This window comes from Chiloscyllium plagiosum, chromosome 9, assembly GCF_004010195.1.
Source record: "Chiloscyllium plagiosum isolate BGI_BamShark_2017 chromosome 9, ASM401019v2, whole genome shotgun sequence".
In the NCBI taxonomy this organism is placed as follows: Eukaryota; Metazoa; Chordata; class Chondrichthyes; order Orectolobiformes; family Hemiscylliidae; genus Chiloscyllium; species Chiloscyllium plagiosum.
Genome location: NC_057718.1, coordinates 66,641,967 through 66,661,777, shown reverse-complemented (window position 1 = coordinate 66,661,777; position 19,811 = coordinate 66,641,967). Strand labels below are relative to the sequence as shown.

General features: G+C 42.4%; 1 protein-coding gene across 11 annotated transcripts in view; it reads left to right on the top strand.

The window, feature by feature from the left end:
* Positions 1-19,811, top strand: part of tfb1m (transcription factor B1, mitochondrial) — a 74,013-nt gene that overhangs the window by 4,510 nt on the left and 49,692 nt on the right. For 10 of the 11 annotated variants that reach the window (XR_006312548.1, XM_043696148.1, XM_043696149.1 and 7 more), the window contains exons 2-4: positions 1,363-1,512; positions 5,437-5,588; positions 6,198-6,306. Coding sequence is in view for 10 of the 11 variants with exons in the window: in XM_043696148.1 (XP_043552083.1) it covers positions 1,383-1,512; positions 5,437-5,588; positions 6,198-6,306 (391 nt within the window). In the remaining variant the exon portion in view is untranslated. Of the gene's footprint in view, positions 1-225; positions 1,257-1,362; positions 1,513-5,436; positions 5,589-6,197; positions 6,307-19,811 lie in introns of those variants that run through there. The other variant, XM_043696146.1, reaches the window with a different exon arrangement.

Below are 19,811 nucleotides of genomic sequence, written 5' to 3'. Positions count from 1 at the left end.
ACAAAACTAATAGGTAGGAACAGCAGGTAATAAGGAAGGGAAAGGCAAGTTTGGCATTTATTGCTAAAATAATAGAATGTAAAATTGGGGAAGTTGCTGCAACTGTACCAGGCATTGGTGAAACTGCACCTGGCGTATTCTATGTCAACCTGGTCCCCTCACTTGAGGAGGGATGTAATTGCATTGGAGGCAGTTCGGAGGAGGCTTGCTAGATTGATTCCAGAGATAAGGGGATTGTATTATGAAGAGAGATTGAGTACTTAAGACCTATACTCTCTGGAGTTTAAAAGTATGAGAAGAAATCTGATTGACGTATATAATGGTGCTAAAGGAGATTGACAAAATAGACGTTGAAAGGATGTTTCCTCACATGCGGCAGTCTAGAACAAGAGGCCATAATTTTAGGATAAGGTTTAGCAGATTTAAAACAGATGAGAAATTATTCTTTTCAAAGGGTCATGAATTTGTGGAATTCACCACCCCAGAGTGGGTTGTTGCTGGGACACTTACTAAATATTTAAGGAGGAGATAGATAGATATATTTTTAATTAGTAACAGGTTGAAAGATTATGGCAAGCATGCAATAGTGGAGTTGAGGCTGAGACAACATCAGCCATGATCATATTAAATAGCAGATTAGCCCTGAGGGCTAGAATTGCCTATTCCTGCTCCTACTTCTTATTTTCTTACCAGTCTATTCTGAGCAGACATTTTAGGCCATTTTAAAGTTTTTTAGTGCTTGTAACCTATTTTATTCATTGTGTAATGTGGCACTGCTGTGTGAGAAATGGGCGAAAAGATACATTGCATGATCCAAAATATGGCACCAATGAGTTGCTGCTGTATGCCATCATTTTTCTTGGGCCTCATGATCACGTATTCTGCAGTGAGAAGCTGTTAGGAAATGTGGAATTTCTGCACGTCTATACTTGAAATGTACTGTGGTACTGACAAAAATCAATGTCAAATTACATTAGTTTTTTGTGAAGTCAGATTTTGTGCAGGTACCCTGTGGAATGATGTGCATCTGCATACTACTCGGGGTGAAATATATCAACAACGCTACAATATGAATAGTTGTTAATAACCTGTTAGATGGCCTGTGGAATAATATAATTAAATGTTATAATCGACCATATATTGAAGTGTTTTCTCCATCTGATATTGGTAAACTGCAAAATTGATCTGAGGGGTCCAACCCAGACGAACTGATGCCAGTAACCTCTGGCTGCTCAACAGTTGTTAAACACTAATAAGTAAATGCCAATGCAATTCCCAATTTAATCTAAAAGACATTATGAATTTGAGAAGTCTTTCCTGTAATAGTGTATTGTTTGGTAACTTATTATTCTATTCTTTCAGGAATGTAAAGAGCTTGCACCATGACAACAGGGAAAATGATTTCTTCTCGTTTGCCTCCTCTTCCCACCATTGGAGAAATTATCAAATTATATAAGCTGAGAGCTAAAAAGCAGCTATCTCAGAACTTCTTGTTGGATTTAAGATTAACAGGTAATTGAACATTTTAAATATTAGATTTAAGATTTTACTCTCTACTTTTACACTTAAAGCATCAACATTTTATCAGTGCATCTTCTCATTCTTACATGTCTGTGACTAGGATGTTGTTTGATTAAATCGTCATGTACAAATCAGTGAACTCAGTTATTTAAACATGTTACTACTGTGAACTATGTGTACTTCATTTAATAAATAGAGTTAATGATAAATCTGTATATTAATATTTTAAAATAAAATTGAGAAAACATCTCAGAATAAAATTCCAATGTATATACATTATAATCCAGATTATATTTAATGTTAAATTTCATTATAACCCTATCCTGAAAGAGAATTTCTCAAAACAATCTTCAGATAATGTTATATTTTGGATGGAACAAAAGTTGAACTGCTTCACTCAATCTTGAGACAATGGCTTGGCTCTTGAGACAATGGCTTGGCACTTGAGAATCAGTCTGCTTAAAGTAAATACGTAGATGAAACTGTAGCAGTTTTTGGCTTTTGTCAATTCACAATTGAGAACCAAAATTTAATTTAGTCAGTGATGATATGGTTTCCTAGTTTACTTCCTGCTGTGGAATGCTATTTGAATTGAAGTAGGATCATTAAAAGTTATTAGAAACTACATTAAAAGAAAAATCATGTGCTCTTTCCTCATAGCTCTGCAAATTTCCCCTTAAAAATGTTTAGTAACGCTCCCTAGGACGTTACCATTAAGTGTATAAGTCCTGCTAAGATATGCTTTCTCAAAATGCAGCACTTTGCATTTATCTGAGTTAAACTCCATCTGCCACATCTCAGCCCATTGGCCCATCTGATCCAGATCCCGTTGTAATCTGAGGTAAACCTCTTCGCTGTTCATTACACCTCCAATTTTGTTATCATCTGCAAACTTACTACTTGTACTTCGCATCCAAATCATTTATGTAAATGACAACAAGTAGAGTACCCAGCACCGATCCTTGTGGCACTCCACTGGTCACAGGCCTCCAGTCTGAAAAATAACCCTCCATGACCACCCTCTGTCTTCTACCTTCGAGCCAGTTCTGTATCCAAATGGCTAGTTCTCCCTGTATTCCGTGAAATCTAACATTGCTAATCAGTCTCCCATGGGGAACTTTGTCGAACGTCTTATGAAATCCATATAGATCACATCTACCACTCTGCCCTCATCAATCATCTTTGTTACTTCCTCAAAAAATTCAATCAAGTTTGTGAGACATGATTTCCCACACACAAAGACATGTTGACTATCCCTAATCAGTCCTTGCCTTTCCAAATAAAATTATTAGATTACATAGCAAAAGATGGGTTGATTGGCAAGAGTCAGCATGGATTTCCAAAGGGGAAATTGTCTTGTAACTAAATTGCTGTAGTCTTTTGCAGCAGTAACAGAAAGGTTCAATAAGGGTAACGCTATTGATGTGAACATGTACCTTCAGGAGATATTTGATTCAGATACACATAACAACAGACTTGTGAGGAAAGTTAGAGATTTTGAAGAAGTAAAAGGGTCAGTAGCAACATGGATACAAAGTTGACTGTTTGATAAGAAACCAAACAACAGACAACGAATATTTTTCAGGCTGGATGAAAGTTTGTAGTGTTCACCAGGAAACTGTTTTGATACCCTTACTTTTCTTGGTATTTATTAATGATCCAGATCTTTGTGTGCAGGAGACAGTTTCAAAGTTAGCAGATAACACAAAAATTGTAAATGGTGAGAAGAACATAGACAAGATTGTGGAGTGGGAAGATAGGTGGAAATTGGGTTGAATGCAGAGAATTGTGAAGTCATGTATTTTGGTAGAATATTGAAAGACAATATAAAGTAGGGGCTACAAAGGGGGAAGGGGCTAGTGAGTGGACCAAGATTTAAAGGTGCACAGATCATTGAAAGTGGCAGGACATATGGTAAGAGCTGTAAAAGCAGAGTCCTTGGCCTTAATAATAGGGGCATAGAGTACAAGAGTGAAGAGGTGATATTGAACTTCTTTAAGATTCTTAAACTTGTTGGATGTCAACTGAAATATTAAGTACAGTTCTGAACACTATACTATAGGAACGATGTGATCACGTTGGAGAGAGTACAAAAGCAATTTACAAGAATGATCCCAAGGATGAGAAACTTCAGTTACGAGGATATGTTGAAGAAGTTGGGACTTCTTCTTGGAGAGAAGAAGGCTAAGAAGAGATCAACTTATTCACAGAGAGTGGTACGTGTATGGAATGAGCTGCCAGAGGATGTGGTGGAGGCTGGTACAATTGCAACATTTAAAAGGCATTTGGATGGGTATATGAATAGGAAGGGTTTGGAAGGATATGGACCGGGTGCTGGCAGGTGGGACTAGATTGGGTTGGGATATCTGGTCGGCATGGACGGATTGGACTGAAGGATCTGTTTCCATGCTGTACAGCTCTATGACTCTATCTGATCCAGATTTTCAAAATCACGAGTAGGCTGGATAGAACAGACATCAAGAAATGATTCCCTTTTATAAATGGAACAAGAACAAGGGATGTTTTTAAAGTGATCTGTTGAAGAAACAAGGATGAAGTGTGGGGAAAAAAAACGTTTTCATTTAGCGACTATTTAGGGTATGGAATGCACTGCCTAGAATTGTGGTAGAGGCAGGTTCAATTGAGGCTCTCGAGGACATTGCATATTATTTTATCTAAATAATTATTCAAAGGCAAGAGATTGTCTCTAGGTAATGATGTAGGCACAGTGTGCTGAAAGGCCTCCTGTGCTGTAATATTTCATAAATGGCTTTTACAAATTAATTCTTTTTTGATAGTGTGTTTGAATAATAGATGTATCAGACTGTTCAACATTAATTTTTCATCTGTTATGTGTTGGCCGATTTCACCAATATCTATAATGTATGTTATTATTTTCTGCACTGTACTATACTTGCCAGTTTAATTTCATTTGAAATCTTGAAATTATGCACAATACACCAAGGACCAGGTCACATCAAAAACAGCAGTTGTTTGAAGATCCTTTTGAAGAAAATATTTTTCTTTAACATCCTGTTGATCCTTCTGCTGCAATATTTCCCTGGTTACTTTCTTACTCTTAGTATGTTTATACAACATATTTGTGTTTTCTCTGATTTACTTGCCAGTATAATTTCATACCTACACTGACAATTTTCTTTTCAATTTCACCTCTGCATTTTTCCACACTCCCCTGAAATTTCTGCAGTGTTGAGCTCTCTGCAACTGACTAAAGCTTCCCTTTTTTGCCTTGTCTTACCACAAATGCTCTTTGAGATCAAGGTCTGAGGACGAGTCCAGATTTACAAGCCCCCAACCATCCCCACTTTTTTCTTCGAGGAAATATGTGTTCTGAATTCTCTCCATCTGTTTCTGAGATTGAGAAACTGACTCACATTGCTTTTGACACTAATTTACCTTTAAGTAGCAATTTTGCCAAAACACATTACTACATAACATTAACCTTTTCCCAAATCAGACTTTTACTGTAGGCTTCTATTTAATATTATCTACACTGCATGAAATCTAACTGAATTATGATTATTACCACCAGGAAGCACTCCGTACTTTTTTGTTTCATTTCAAAAACCCTAAGTTCAGAATTGTCTATTCTCTTGCTGGATTTGTTTAACTCTGGCTACAAAATGATCTTCTGAAGCATTCTAAGGATTTTGTGCTCTCTCTCCTTTAACACAGATCTTATCCAAGCTACTACTAGGTTGGTTGAAGTCTGCTACTATTACTTCCCTCCTGTTTCTGACCCTTAACGATGTCTAGATATAGTTGACTCTTAAGAGGCCTGTATTCTACACTCCGGAGTCTGTTTCTCTCTTTTTCTGTTCAATCTATATAATGTAATTTGATGACCCAATCTTGTGAGTAATTATCATTTAAAAAATAAATCATCTATTTCAGATAAAATAGTTCGGCATGCTGGGAATCTGAAGAACGCCTATGTCTGTGAAGTGGGCCCGGGCCCAGGTGGCATCACTCGATCAATTCTTAATACTGGCATTGCAGAATTACTTGTGGTTGAAAAAGATACTAGATTTATTCCTGGTTTACAGGTAACAACTTTGCTTAGTAATCAAATAAATTAATGTAAATAAGCAGTATTGAAAGGTGGCTTGATTTAAACTTTACAAGCTGAAAAGGCAGCCAAGACAATGATGGGAAAATGAGTAAAACAGTCAGTATAAATATGATCTTAGTTTTTTTAATGCTTATTTGGATTTGGCTTCAAATAGTTAACCTGATATTTACTCAGTTTTTATTGTTACACAAAACTCAAGTTGTTTGAGCTCTAGTAGCAATTTCCCAAAATAAACAGAAGTGTTTTTCATGTAAAATTGTATTTGAAAATCATCATTATCTTGAGGCAAATATTGGATCCCTTCACCAAAATAGACCTCTTATATAAGATCTAAACACTATCAATGTTGTTCTAATACTTATGCAGAGCCTTCCCATCTCCAACTACTGTAAACTTCATTCTATTCATGTGTGGAATACTTTGAAGTAGAATTGCCTCCATCTTGATGTCCCAACTTTTATCTTTTAAGTAAATAAACTATGAAGTCACTATACTGAATTCTGTATTAATCACATTTTCACTTGGAAGGTGTGGATAAAAGACAAGAACTTTGTAACATAATTATCACTTTGTATTCATGTAGTTGCTGGATGAAGCAGCACCTGGGAAAATGCGCATCATTCACGGAGATATTCTGACCTACAAGCTGGAAAGGGCTTTTCCAAAGCATTTTCAAAATGTGTGGGAAGGTGGTAAGTTTTGTTTGGTAAGAGATTTTAAGATATTATAGAGTCATAGAGTCCTATAGTGTGGAGACAGGCCATTTGGCACAAACTGGTCCATGCTGACCAAAATACCCATCTACGCTAACCCCATTTCCCTGCACTTGGCCCAATCCTTTTAAACATTTCCTGTCCATGTACTTATCCAAATGCCTTTTAAATGTTCTTAACGTATCCGCCTCAACAATTTCTATTGGCAGCTCATTCCATATCATAGAGTCATAAGATGTACAGCATGGAAATAGACCCTTCGGTCCAATTCATCCATGCTGACCAGTTATCCTAACCTAATCTAGTCCCATTTGCCAGCACTTGGCCCACATCCCTCTAAACTCTTCTGCTTCATATACCTATCCAGATGCCTTTTAAATGCTGTAATTGTACCAGCCTCCACCACTTCATTCCACACACGCACTACCCTCTGCATGAAAAGGTTGCCTCTTAGATCCCTTTTATATCTTTCCCCTCTCACCCTGAACCTATGCCCTCTAGTTCTGAACTCTGGCAACATCCTTGTAAATCTTTTCTGACCCCTTCAAGTTTCACAACATCCTTCCGATAGTTTCACCCTCCGTGTTAATGTTGCCTGTCAGGTTCCCTTTTATTCTTTCCCCTCTAACCTTAAAGTGATGCCATCTCGTCCTCGATTCCCCAACCCTGGGAAAAAGACTGAGTGCATTCACCCTATCCATGCCTCTCATGATTTTATACACTTCTTTAAGATCTCCCCTCAGTCTCTTACACTCTAAAGAAAAAAGTCCTAGCTTGTCTAACCTCTCCCAGTAACTCAGACCATTTAGAATGGATTGCATGTTTCGATTCATTAATACATAAATCCCAGAACTTCTTTTCAGTCACATTCTCAAGATAACTTAAGGTTTTATAACAAAAGATGACATCTCAGCTCAGGCAGTGCATTAGAGGGGTGAAGTCAGAGTCTGTCTGTATCCCAATGTTGAGTCAGATTGGTTTTGTTTCCAAAGTAGAATTTACAAAATATTAAATGTATTGACTGCCTGCATTGACTACTTGCAGATTGTGCATTATTTGAGCAAAATAGAATGCATCTGCAAATTCAAATTCACCCCATACACTTGTGTGTATGTGCATGAGAGAAAGTTTGTGTGTGTGTATGAGAGAGTGTGTGGTAAAAGCTTGGTAAAGGGTGTGTAATGGAGTTTAAGCCTGTGAGAAGGTGTGGGGGTGCGTGTCTGAGAGAGAGAGGTTCTGCGTGAGTGTATGAGTATGAAAGAGTGCCTGTGTGAGAGAGAATGTATCGTGTCACTTATAGTGTAACATGAACCCAAGATCCCAGTGGAGGCCATCCTCATGGGTACCAAACTTGGCTATCAGCCTCTGCTCGGCCACTTTGCATTGTTGCCTATCCTGAAGTCCGCCTTGGAGGATGGTCACTCGAAGATCCAAGACTGAATGTCCCTGACCGCTGAACTGCTCCCCAACTGAGAGTGATTACCCTTGTCTGTTGATTGTTTCGCAGTGTCCATTCATCTGTTGTCATAGCATCTGCTTGGTCTTGCCAATCTAGCATACCTCAGAGTACCCTTGCCTGCAGTGTCTGAGATAGACAACGTTGGCTGATTCACATGAGTACCTGCCACATATACGGTGGGTGGTGTCCCACGGGTAATGGTGGTATCCATGTTGACAGTCTGACACACCTTGCAGTGGTTGACATGAGAGTGTTGTATGGTGTTGTTAGATGTTGTCCTGAAGGCTAGGTAGTTTGCTGCAAACAATTGTCTGTTTAAGGTTTGGCAGTTGTTTAAAGGTGAGAAATGGAGGGTAGAGAAGTTCTTGGCAAAATGCTCATCCTTGTCGATAATGTGTTGCAAGCTGCAAAGAACATGGCGTAGTTTTTCGGCTCCCGGGAAGTACTGGATAATCAAGGGTACCCTATTGGGTGCAACCTGTGTCTGTTCCCTGAGGTGGTCATTACAGTTTCTCGCTGTGGCATGTCAGAACTGGCGATTAATGAGTTGAGTATCGTACCCTGGTTTTATGATCGCATCTTTGAGCACCTTCACGTGTTTGTCACATTCCTCCTCATCTGAACAGATCCTGTGTATGCATAGGGCTTGTCTGTTGGGGATGGCTGTTTTAATATGTTTAGGGTGGAACTAGAGAAGTGCAGCAATGTGAGGTTATCTGTGGGTTTGCAGTAGAGTGAGGTACTCAGATGCCCATCCTTGATGGAGATGCATGTGTCCAAGAATGAGACAGATACTAAAGAGTAGTCCATGGCAAGTCTGATGGTTGGATGAAACTCATTGATATCACTGTGTAGTTGCTGCAGTGACTCCTCGCCATGGTTCCAGAGGAAGAAAATGTCATCAAAATATCTGGTGTATTGTTAGTTGGCGCAGGTCCTGTGCAGCAAAAAAGTCTTGTTCAGATCTGTGCATGAAACGTTGGCATGTTGGTGCTACTTTGGTCCCCCATAGCTGTTCCATGTGTCTGGATGAAGAACTATTTGTCAAAAGTAAAAACATTGTAGTCGAGGATAAAGTGGATGAGTTGTAGGATAAGCTCAGAGATTGGCATTGTTGGTATTGAGTACTGGGGCTGTTGCAGCGATGCCACCATCGTGGGGGTTGCTGGTGTAGAGTGCTGAAGCATCCATTGTGAGGAGGAATGTTCCCGGATCGACTAGTCCGTGGGTGCTGGGTTTCTGTAAGAAATCTGTAGGGCTTCTTACAGAAACTGGAGGTCTCCACTACAATGAGTTTCAAGATGCCTTTGATGTAGCCAGAAAGGATGTCACACAGGGTCGCATTGCCTGATACAGTGGGATGTGCAGGTGTTGGCTTTGTGTGTCTCTGGAAAACAGTAGAAGTCCCCTATGTGAGAAGTATATGGGATGAGGGTGCATAGGGAACCCTGAAGGACTGGATGAAAAGTCTTGATCAATGTGTTCAGTTCACGGGTGTATTCTTTGGTTGGATCGACCTGTAGTTGTCTGTAGCATTCCTGGGTGTTCAGTTGTCGGTATACTTCCTTGCAGTAGTCCATTCTATTCTGAACGACAATGGCGCCTCCTTTATTTGCTGGTTTGATGACAATGTTGCGATTGGTTTTGAGAGCATGGATGGCGTTGTGTTGTGATAAGTATTTTAAAATTAAAAGAATTATAGTCACTGGTCCCAAGGTGCTCCCTCACTGTCATCTCAGTCACTTATCTTACCCTATTTTCCAAGAGTAAGTTGAGTTTTGCCCTTCCCAAGAAGGATCCTCTATATACTGCTTGAGGGAACTTTCCTGAAGCACTTAACAAAACTCCACCCCATCTAAACTCTTAATGCTATGGTAGTTCCAGTTTATGTTAGGAAAATTAAAATCCTTCACTGTGACAACCCTAATTGTTCTGCAAGTCTCCCCAATCTCCCTGCATATTTGTTTGTCTAATTCCCGTTGTCTATTTGGGTGTCTATAGTACAACCCCAATAACGTCACCATCTGCTTTTTATTTCTTAGCTCCACCCACAAAGCTTCACTGGATGATTCTTCAGTAATTAGTTGATCTGAGAATTTTTCCTCCTTAGAATTTATTTTAACTTCATTGCTTTAATGAAAGAATATGCAAAATATGAATTCAGGATGCTAGTTGGTTCTACCTAATGTCAATGATGCTTCATTGTCGCTATAAGTTATTGAATAATTCAATTTTTCAAAGATTAGTCATTGACTTAGTGTTATTTTAAATGTCATACTCCGATCATAATACAAAGTTGATGTATAATACAACAGTAAAAATAATTCATGACAAATTGGTAAATAAGACGTAGAAAGTGAAAAGAAAAAGACTTAGAGTCATAGAGATGTACAGCATGGAAACAGACCTTTCGGTCCAATCCGTCCATGCCAACCAGATATCTCAACCCGATCTCGTCCCACCTGCCAGCGCCCGGCCCATATCCCTCCAAACCCTTCCTATTCATATACCCATCCAAATGCCTGTTAAATGTTGCAATTGTACCAGCCTCCACCACATCCTCTGGCAGCTCATTCCATACACGTACCACCCTCTGCGTGAAAAGGTTGCCCCTTAGGTCTCTTTTTTTATATCTTTTCCCCTCTCACCCTAAACCTATGCCCTCTAGTTCCCAACCCCAGGGAAAAGACTTTGCCTATTTATCCTATCCATGCCCTTCATAATTTTGTAAACCTCTATAAGGTCACCCCTCAGCCTCCGACGCTCCAGGGAAAACAGCCCCAGCCTGTTCAGCCTTGTTTATGAATACAATACTTTTTCAACTATAATTAAAAGTGTGATCTCTCTGTTGACATGTATTGAGTGAAAACCGTGTGCCAGGTGCTACAGAAGTACTGTAAGTTTCTAATGCTTTAAACCAGTGAATGATTTGCCTATAAAATGCAAGTTCTTGATGAGGTCAGATTTTCTAACATATAAAATAACATATTAAAATATTTGTAAACCTGAAGCTAATCTTAAATAGTTTATGTAACTCACAAACAGAATTAACAGAAGGATGAAATGAATGAGCCACATTGTTTCTTAAACTGGTAAGTAATGTAGAAAGATAACACTTAACAAATACCCTGGCTATTATGGAACCTGAATTCCACTAACTTTGATCCTCCAAATAGTCAAACTAAAGTCTGATTTCACTGTTAGGCTGCTTAATAGGGCTCCTTCTTATGGAGGAGACAGCAACAACTTGCAACTATTCATGCTTGTCTGATAGTCAGTTCAGATATTTATTTGAGTAGGGAGGAGGTAAATTATAAGTATGTTCATTGTGACTATACAGCAGGTTCATTATTAAGTTAAGAACTGTGGTTTCTTGCAAGTAGTTAAGTTAATGGCTTTATGATAAGAACGCTCTGGTTAATCTCTCATCACATGTTGCTGTTGATATGGCCTTAAAAATAACTTATTCTTACGATTTTTTGTAATCGTAATGGACAATACAGTGCTATTGAAGTGCAGTTTCTATTATATTATATCAAAAACAACAGTATTCCTGATATCAGTGCCTGGGGAACACCAATATTTACTTGCGTCCAGCCAGAGAAATTGTTGTCCACAACTAATGTCTATTTTGCAAACAGTTTAGTGTCACTGCCCTTTAATCCCATGGTCTTCAATTTGCTACAGTCTGATATATGGCACTTCAAATGATTTTTCAAAGTCCAACATTTCAGATATGTCAGTTGAGGGATAAATATTGTCCGGAGCATCAAGAAGCCGCAATCTTCAAAAAATCTTTTCTCACACTTGAAAGAGCTGATGGAGCCTCTTTAGTGTGTCATCCAATAGTCCAGTGACTGTCCTTTTTTTTTTCTTTTTCTTTTCGGTTTATTTTTTTTAAAAGGGCAGTGCTGTGTGATCAAAAACAGTGAAGGGGATCTCCTGGTTTTTTTTTTTGTTTTTTTTTTCTTTCAACCCCCACACTACCACCTAAGTGCGGTAACTGTCCTCTTTTTTTTTGACAAACACTGCCCTTACACTCCTGTTTTATTTATTTATTTTTTAAACCCCCACACTACCACCTAAGTGCGGTAACTGTCCTCTTTTTATCTGTCAGACAGGGCTCCTTGATTGGACCAGATTAACAACCCAGTCAGCGGACTCATATATTCTATGAAGTCCACCTGGCTGGCCTCATTACAACTCTCTGTCTCCATCCCCCCCCCTCTCTTTTTGTAGCCCCTTCTGGGTTCCTCCAACTCTGTGTCTGATGTGGTTGGTGTGTAATACACAGTAGCTCGCCTCGTGTTCCCATAATTTCAGAAGAAATTCATTCTTTTCTTCATGCAGCAAAGGCATCAAAGCAGCACCGTCGCTGTGTATATTTCCGATTCAGAGATATCCTCAACACATAATGGAGAGAGAGGACCCATGGGTTCAGTATCAATCAAGGGCAAGAGGAATAATGCAGGTTTTGATCCCACGCTGTTTGCAAATTTTCAGCTTTCATATGGTCCACATGCTTATTCAGGACCATTGTACCTGCCTGAATGTCATGTCACTGGGCCTGAATTCAGGTTGATCATGTCGTGGCTGTTCCCATAGTTTTACACCAAACTTCATCCCTTGAAGTAAACGGTCTCTCTTGCTTAGCAGAGTCTTGTGTTCAGCAATTGCATTCCTGATACCTTCGCACACATGTGCACACCCCCTCCCACGTATGGGGAGATCAAATTTAACCTGGCAAGGCATCTTATCCCCATTAGCAACTCTGGAGTAATCCTTGTAATTACGTGAGGTGTGGTCGTATAATCAAAGAAGTAGTGGGACGGTTTATTATCTAGTGCAGCTGTAGGCTGTTTCTTTGAGTCTGCCTTAAAAGTTTGGTCTGCTGTTTCTGCTGGACTGTTAAGATGATGGATGATACGGAGCTGTCCTTATATTGTCAAATACCATTCGACTTTAGGAAATACTCTAATTTACTGCTGGTAAAAAATGGCCCTTTATCTGTAACCAACACTTCTGAGTCCACGTATTGCAAAAGATCTGCACAGGTTTTCTATCGTTGTCCTTGCAATTGACAATGAACTCTGTGCACACCCAGCGACATTGGTGTGTTCATAATGACTACGAACATTGACCCCATGAAAGGGCCTATATAATTGGCATGCAATCAGATCCACAGTTTATATGAATGTGGTGAGCTGTGGGCAGTAATTTTTGTTTTTTGTTAACAATCTGGGCACTGCCCCACCAACGTAGCTATGTCTACACTATTCCTGATCATCAGACATAAATTAGAGTCATATAGTTATACAGCGCGGAAACAGACTCTTCAGTCCAATTTGTCCATGCCAATCAGATATTCTAAATGAATCTAGTCCCATTTGCCAGCATTTGGCCCATATCCCTCTAAATCCTTCCTATTCATGTATCCATCTGGATGACTTTTAAATGTTGTATTTGTACCAGCTTTTACCACTTCCTCTGACAGCTCATTTCATACATGCACCCCCTTCTGCTGATTAGGTCCCCTTTAAATCTTTCCCTTCTCATCTCAAACCTTTACCCTTTAGTTTTGGACTCCCCTACCCTGGGAAAAAGATCTTGGCTATTCACCTGACCCATGCCCGTCATGATTTTATAAACCTTATAAGATCACCCCTCAACCTCTGACGCTTCAGGGAAAACAGCCCCAGCCTATTCAGCCTCTCCCTAAAGCTCAAGCCCTCAAACTCTGGCAATATCCTTGTAAATCTTTTCAGACCCCTTTCAAGTTTAACAACATCTTTCCTATAGCAGGAAGGCCAGAATTGAACGCTATATTCTGTAAGTGGCCTAACCAATGTCCCATACAGCCGCGTCATGGCATCTCAACATCTGTACTCCATGTTACTACCAATAAAGGCAAACATACCAGTCGCTTTCTTCATCCCCTGTTTATCTATGACTCCAATTTCAAGTAACTATGAATTTGCACTCCAAGGTCTCTTTGTTCAGTAACACTCCCCAGGACCTTACCATTCAGTGTATAAATCCCGCCCTGATTTGCCTTATCAAAATGCGACAGCTCATATTTATCTAAATTAATCCATTTGCCACTCTTTAGCCCATCGGCCCATTTGGTCAAAGTCCCATTGTACTCTGAGATAAATTTCTTCGTTGTCCACTACGCTAGTAATTTTGGTGTCATCTACAAACTTAGTAACTATTTCTCCTATAATCACATCCAAATCATTATATACAAATGAAGGAAGCAGTGAATCCAGCCTGATCCTTGTGGCACACTGCTGGTCACAGGCCTCCAGTTTGAAAACAACCCTCAACCACCACCCTCAAGCCAATTTTATATCCAGATGGCTAGCTCTCCCTGGATTCCACGTGATCTAACCTTGCTAGCCAGTCTATCATGCGGAATCTTGTCAAGTGCCTTCCTGAAGACTGTACGGATATCGTCAACCGCTCTGCCTTCATCAATCAATCTTCATCAGTTTTTCAAAAAACTAAATCAATTTAGCGAGTTTTGAGAAGATTTGTAGCTCAGGTTGAGATTCTGGATGTAGGTTTGCTCACTGAACTACAAGTTTATTTTCAGACGTTTCGTCACCATACTAGGTAACCTCTTCAGTGAGCCTCCAGATGAAGCACTGCTGATGAGCCCTACTTTCTATTTATATGTTCGGGTTTCTTTGGATTGGTGATGTTATTTCCATTGGTGATGTAATTTCCTATGGCAATGTCATTTCCTGTTCAGCTGTGAGAGAAAGTGTTTCCATAAAGATTTAAAACCATTACAGACTCTTCCCGTGGCAGTATCACCGGTGGTGTATCTGCCGGCAGGAGGTGACTCACTGCAGTTGCATTTGCTTTTTGGCCTCTAGGACGGTGTGCTAGCTTGTAATTATATGCACTTAGAATGAATTCAGCTGTGGGCTATAATGCTAAGGCTATGGGCAACACGGCCTTGACCTCTTTAAGTAGACGGAGCAGGGGTTTGTGTTCCATTATTATTTTAAATTTATGTCCGTAAAGGTATTAGTGTAACTTCCCGACTCCAAATATGACCACCAAACCATCCTCTGTCTGGGCATATTTGTGCTTTACAGTATCTAAAGTCCTGGATGCATTTGCTGTTCTTCTCCACTGGGTCAACTCATATAGATAAATGACGACCTGTGGTGGACCTTATCAAATTTCTCCATCATCTGCGGAAAGATTGGCCAGGCTGGTGATACCCCACTTGGCAGTCTCACATATTGGTACAAATCTTTATGGGTATTAATTGTGGCATATTTCTGGAAATCGGAGCTGAAAATGTGTTGCTGGAACAGCGCAGCAGGTCAGGCAGCATCCAGGGAACAGGAGAATCGACGTTTCGGGCATAAGCCCTTTTTCAGGAAATGTTCCTGAGTTCCTGAAGAAGGGCTTATGCCCGAAACGTCAATTCCCCTGTTCCCTGGATGCTGCCTGACCTGCTGTGCTGTTCCAGCAACACATTTTCAGCTCTGATCTCCAGCATCTGCAGACCTCACTTTCTCCTATTTCTGGAAATCCTCATGTATCCCCAATCGCAAGTATGCGTGCTCAGTCCAACTTCATGAAGGGAACACACCCCCCTCCCTGCCAATTCCCAGCCTGCCAGCTTTGCAGATCACTCCTTTGTGCAAGGGATTAGGTATTTATTCATCTGCGAGAAACAGTTTGCTTAAAATGCCAGCGAAGGTAAACTGACCCGTGCAACTTCACAATCTGTCTATTCCGCAAACTAGATTGTTTTGATGATTCCTTCGCTTTTCAGCCTTCTGGTTTCTGTCTGTACTTTTGCCCGTAAAGCGAATGACACTGAGTCGACGAAACTGAATTGTTGAACTGGTTCTTGGGCAACATGCAAGGTCACTTGGCTCCTTTGATAGGCCCTAGAACTTCTTGAAAAGGTTCCAGATACAGTAGCGCCTCGACATACAAACGACCCCGTTGATGAACAAATCTGTTTACGAACAGGATTGTATGTAAAATTTTGCTTTAACATACGTAAGAAATTCAAGGTACGAACACAAAAAGCCCGTGTGTGACCACGTGGTTTCATTGTTCTGCTTTGCTACGCACTTGTTGAACGCAAAAGCTCTTGGGTCCCACGTGATCTCATTCAGTTCGTCTTTGGCGCATGCGCTGTGAACAGCGTTCGTTGCTACGTCCAAGCATTCTTACGCTATCCGAACAATGGGAAAAATTGATTCAGTTCAAGAACTTTTCGGTTCGCGAACCAGGTCCTAGAATGGATTAAGTTTGTAAGTCGAGGCGCTACTGTATTTAATTTGGCATCCATTCTGAAATTGAAAAATGTTGAGCCAATCTAGCCTTTTACTTTAATTGCTGGTTACTGAATCAGCTGCTTCTCAGAAGAAACTGGAACTGAAGTTGTACCTTTTTAAGCTGTAAAGATTCCCCGGTGTAAGTTCTCAGTCTAGCTCAGGTCTTGTGCAAACTTAAGGGTTGAAGTCCAGAATGAATTTTGTTTAAGACTGGTTCTGCAGCACTGAAATGGCTGTGCCAGTATTTACTTGCATTTAAAATTAGTGACAGTTTAACCAGACATTTATTTTAATTGGTTCTGAATTTGAATGTTGTAAAGCAATTTAACTGTTACAAACAAGATGTCGGTGGACTTTCCAGGTTGTGCACTTTCTTGGATACTGGCCTATGAGTTCTATTACTCAATTCAGGTCTTGTGGGACTTTTTGCTCTCCTGAGTTGGCAGCATCTATAACGGCTTGCTGGCCCGGATCGTGAAGAAAATGTTAAGGCTTGGCTTTGTTTTGGGGTTTGATTGTGTGCTGATCTAGAGTGCCTCTGTTTTCTGTCCTGAGTGGGGCTATGCAGTTGCCTTCACTCAAGTAGTGTTCCCTGAGCTTAGTCGGACTATTGACAATGTTGATTTCCATTGGAATACCCAGCAACTTTTATGCTCCACCTGTTGCATTTTCCAATGATAAAGCAAGTTGTAGTGCCTGTTGAAGCCCAACTGGACTTCACTGTTGGCATTTCTGCATGGTTGCGTCATTAATCCCACATTCCAAACAGTAAGTCAGCAGCTTATTAAGTGTTAAACCAAAGTCATACCTAGTCAAAAATCCCAGTGTTGATTCCCCTGGTTCTTGAATTGCCAGGTAAAATTAACATCTCAAAATTAGAGGAAGCTTGGGGTTGCAATATTTCTTTACTAAATAGCCAGCTCTTGAAAGATTTTAGTATCTGGTACCTCAGGGAAAGTTAGGCTCTTCATAACCAAAAAAGCTGCAGGTCCTCAACCTGTCAAGAGCATTACTCATTGCTTTTTATCTGCCACAATGTCATTTGTTTGGAAAAAATAGTGCACTCTTTTCATGTACTGGGCCCAGTCTTTAGCAGGATTGAATGATCTTTAAGCTTCCCAAATAGCAGTATGATGCTAGAAGTGTTTACCTCAACTCAAAGGGTATTGGTGGAGACCGCATGCTCCTTCTCCAAGGACACCCGGGCTCTAACGTAACCACAGAAGAGGGGCAGGCAGTCGGCCTTAACGACCCCCTCCACGGCCCGCTGCCTGGACATGTTTATGGCCAATTTGGCCAGGCCCAGGAGCAGGCCCCGTGAGGAGGTCTTCAGACTTGCCCTCCCTCCTGTGTACCGGGTGTCCGACGATCAGTAGCGTGGGACTGAAGTGCAACCAACAGCAGAGGAGGTGGTTTTTAAGAAAATCAAAAAGGGAGTGCAAACACCCACTAACAATATACACATGGCTCACAGACTCCAAAGCACTACAGAACAAGCAGTTGTGCTGGGAGTCTGTGTACCACCGCAATCTGCGGTTGCAGGGGACCACTCCGTGCAGCACCCTCCACCCCAGATCCCTGAGAGAAATGGGGAGGACTCCCGCATAGAGAGCCCTCCACTGGGGATCCCCACCGCCCGGTGGCAAATGGGCACGCCAAGGTGCGTCCGGACACAGGATGAGGGAGAAGAGGTGAACTGTGTGCAGCAGCAGTCGCTACAGGGCCCTCCTTTTTACATCCTTAAAAAGGGACAAAACTAAAATTCCAGAGGCGGCTCAGGTTGTGGGACACAGGCTCCCGCAGGAAGTACGGGACCTTGGGGCCAATGTGAAATTCTGGCCGGGCTGGGGTGAGCGCAGACGGGATCCCACCGCACACCTGAGCATCCTCCAACTGGTGCACTACGTCGGGTCCGAGCACTGCTGTTTTAAGGCGTCGAATGGCGGTGGTCACGTACTGGACGTCCACCGCTGCCCTGCTCGCTATGTCCTGTGGCAGCATCTAGCCCAGGCCCCTGGCACCCAGCACGTCCCTGACCTGGTCACCCTCCCAGCCATGGCCCTCCCCTCTGACAGCCACTCGAACCCATGTGTACAGAGGTGCGGATTCCTGAGCAACGGCTCCCTGACGACAGCCGCTACGCCTGCCGGAGGGTAGGCGCGACGCGATTTGACCACGTTCCAGACAGTGATCAGGTCCTGATAAAAGATAGGTAGCATCTTGAGGGCGACCTCCAAACCGTCACGATCGACAAACAGGAGCTGCGTGTCGTAGTTGAGGTTACATACCTGGTGGAAAAAATACGTTGCCAGGGCACACTACTTAGGAGGAGGCTCGCGTAAAGATATCACTGCAAGGTCTGAAGGCGGAGTGTCGTGACATGGGTGCGGACGCACACCAGTGACTGACCGACCTCCTCAATAGGGAGACTCAGAACCTGCACAGTGACCCAGTGCATCTTTTTATCAAGAAGAAGTTGACCAACATTCTCTGGATGTCAGTGACAAAGCCAGGAGGGTTCCAAAGTGACCAGCCTGTACCACAGCATGGCAGTCACCAGCTGGTTTATGACCAGCACTCTATTCCTGTAAGATAGCACCGAATAGTCCTGTCCAACAGCCTAGGCAAGCAGAGACTTTGGCCTCTGGCTCCTGCCAGTTGGCCGGCCAGGATTCCTCAGCTGGGCTGAGGTAGACCTCCAGGTAGAGGAGATGGTGGTACTCTAGCTGAGCCCCCGTAACTCCTCTGGCAGAGAGTCCACCCACCACGGACTGACCAGTAATCCGGAACATTTGGCCCAGTTGATCTTGGCGGAAGACGCTGCCGAGTACATGGCCTGGCACTCGCGCATCCTCCCCAGGTTAGCTGGGTCGGTGAAAGTGAGGAGCACCACCGTGCGCGCGCTGCGCTGCGCAGAACCAGCCCCGACAACCCCCTCCAAGAGGCGCAGGAAAGGCTCCACGCACAGGGAATACAGCTGGCTGAACAGCGGGCAGCCTTGACTTACTCCTTTCCCAAAGCGAAGAGGCACCATCCGGGACCCGTTAACTTTAACCAGACACTCTGCGGCGGCGTACAAAAGATCTGGGTGACGAACTGCGTCCCGAACCCTAATGCCTGCAGAGTCCTGAGCAGGTACTAGTGATCGACCCTGTCGAACGCCTTCTAGTCGAGTGACAGAAAGGCGCTTGGCAGACCAGCCCGTCGACAGAAATGGATCAGATCTCGGACCAGGTGGATGTTGTCGTGTATCCTCAGGCCTGGGACCGTGTAGGACTTGGCCGGGTGAATCATGTGGGCCAGCACAGAAGCCAGGCGAGAAGACAACACCCTGGCGAAGATTTTGTATTCCATGCTGGGGGGGGGGGGGTGGGAAGAGTCCGGATGCCAGTTCTTCAAAGAACGAAGGTCCCCCTTCTTTGGCAGCAGGGCGATGACCGCCCTGTTCCAAGATGGCCTCAGGGAGGGGAAGCTTCCCTGCTTCCTTCTCCAGCTGGCCCAGAAATGACAAAACGAGTCCCAGAACCGCTCGTCCTCCAGCAGCAGGTTGTTAAAGTGCCAGAACGCGAGCCGAGCCTGGCACCGAATGGAAGGAGTGCTGCCCACACCAGGTGATGGTCCGTGCACGACACCTGCCGCATGGAGGCCATCGGAAAGCAGGAGGCGTACGCCTGCGAAACGTACAGACGGTCGATTCTGGACGCTCCGACCCA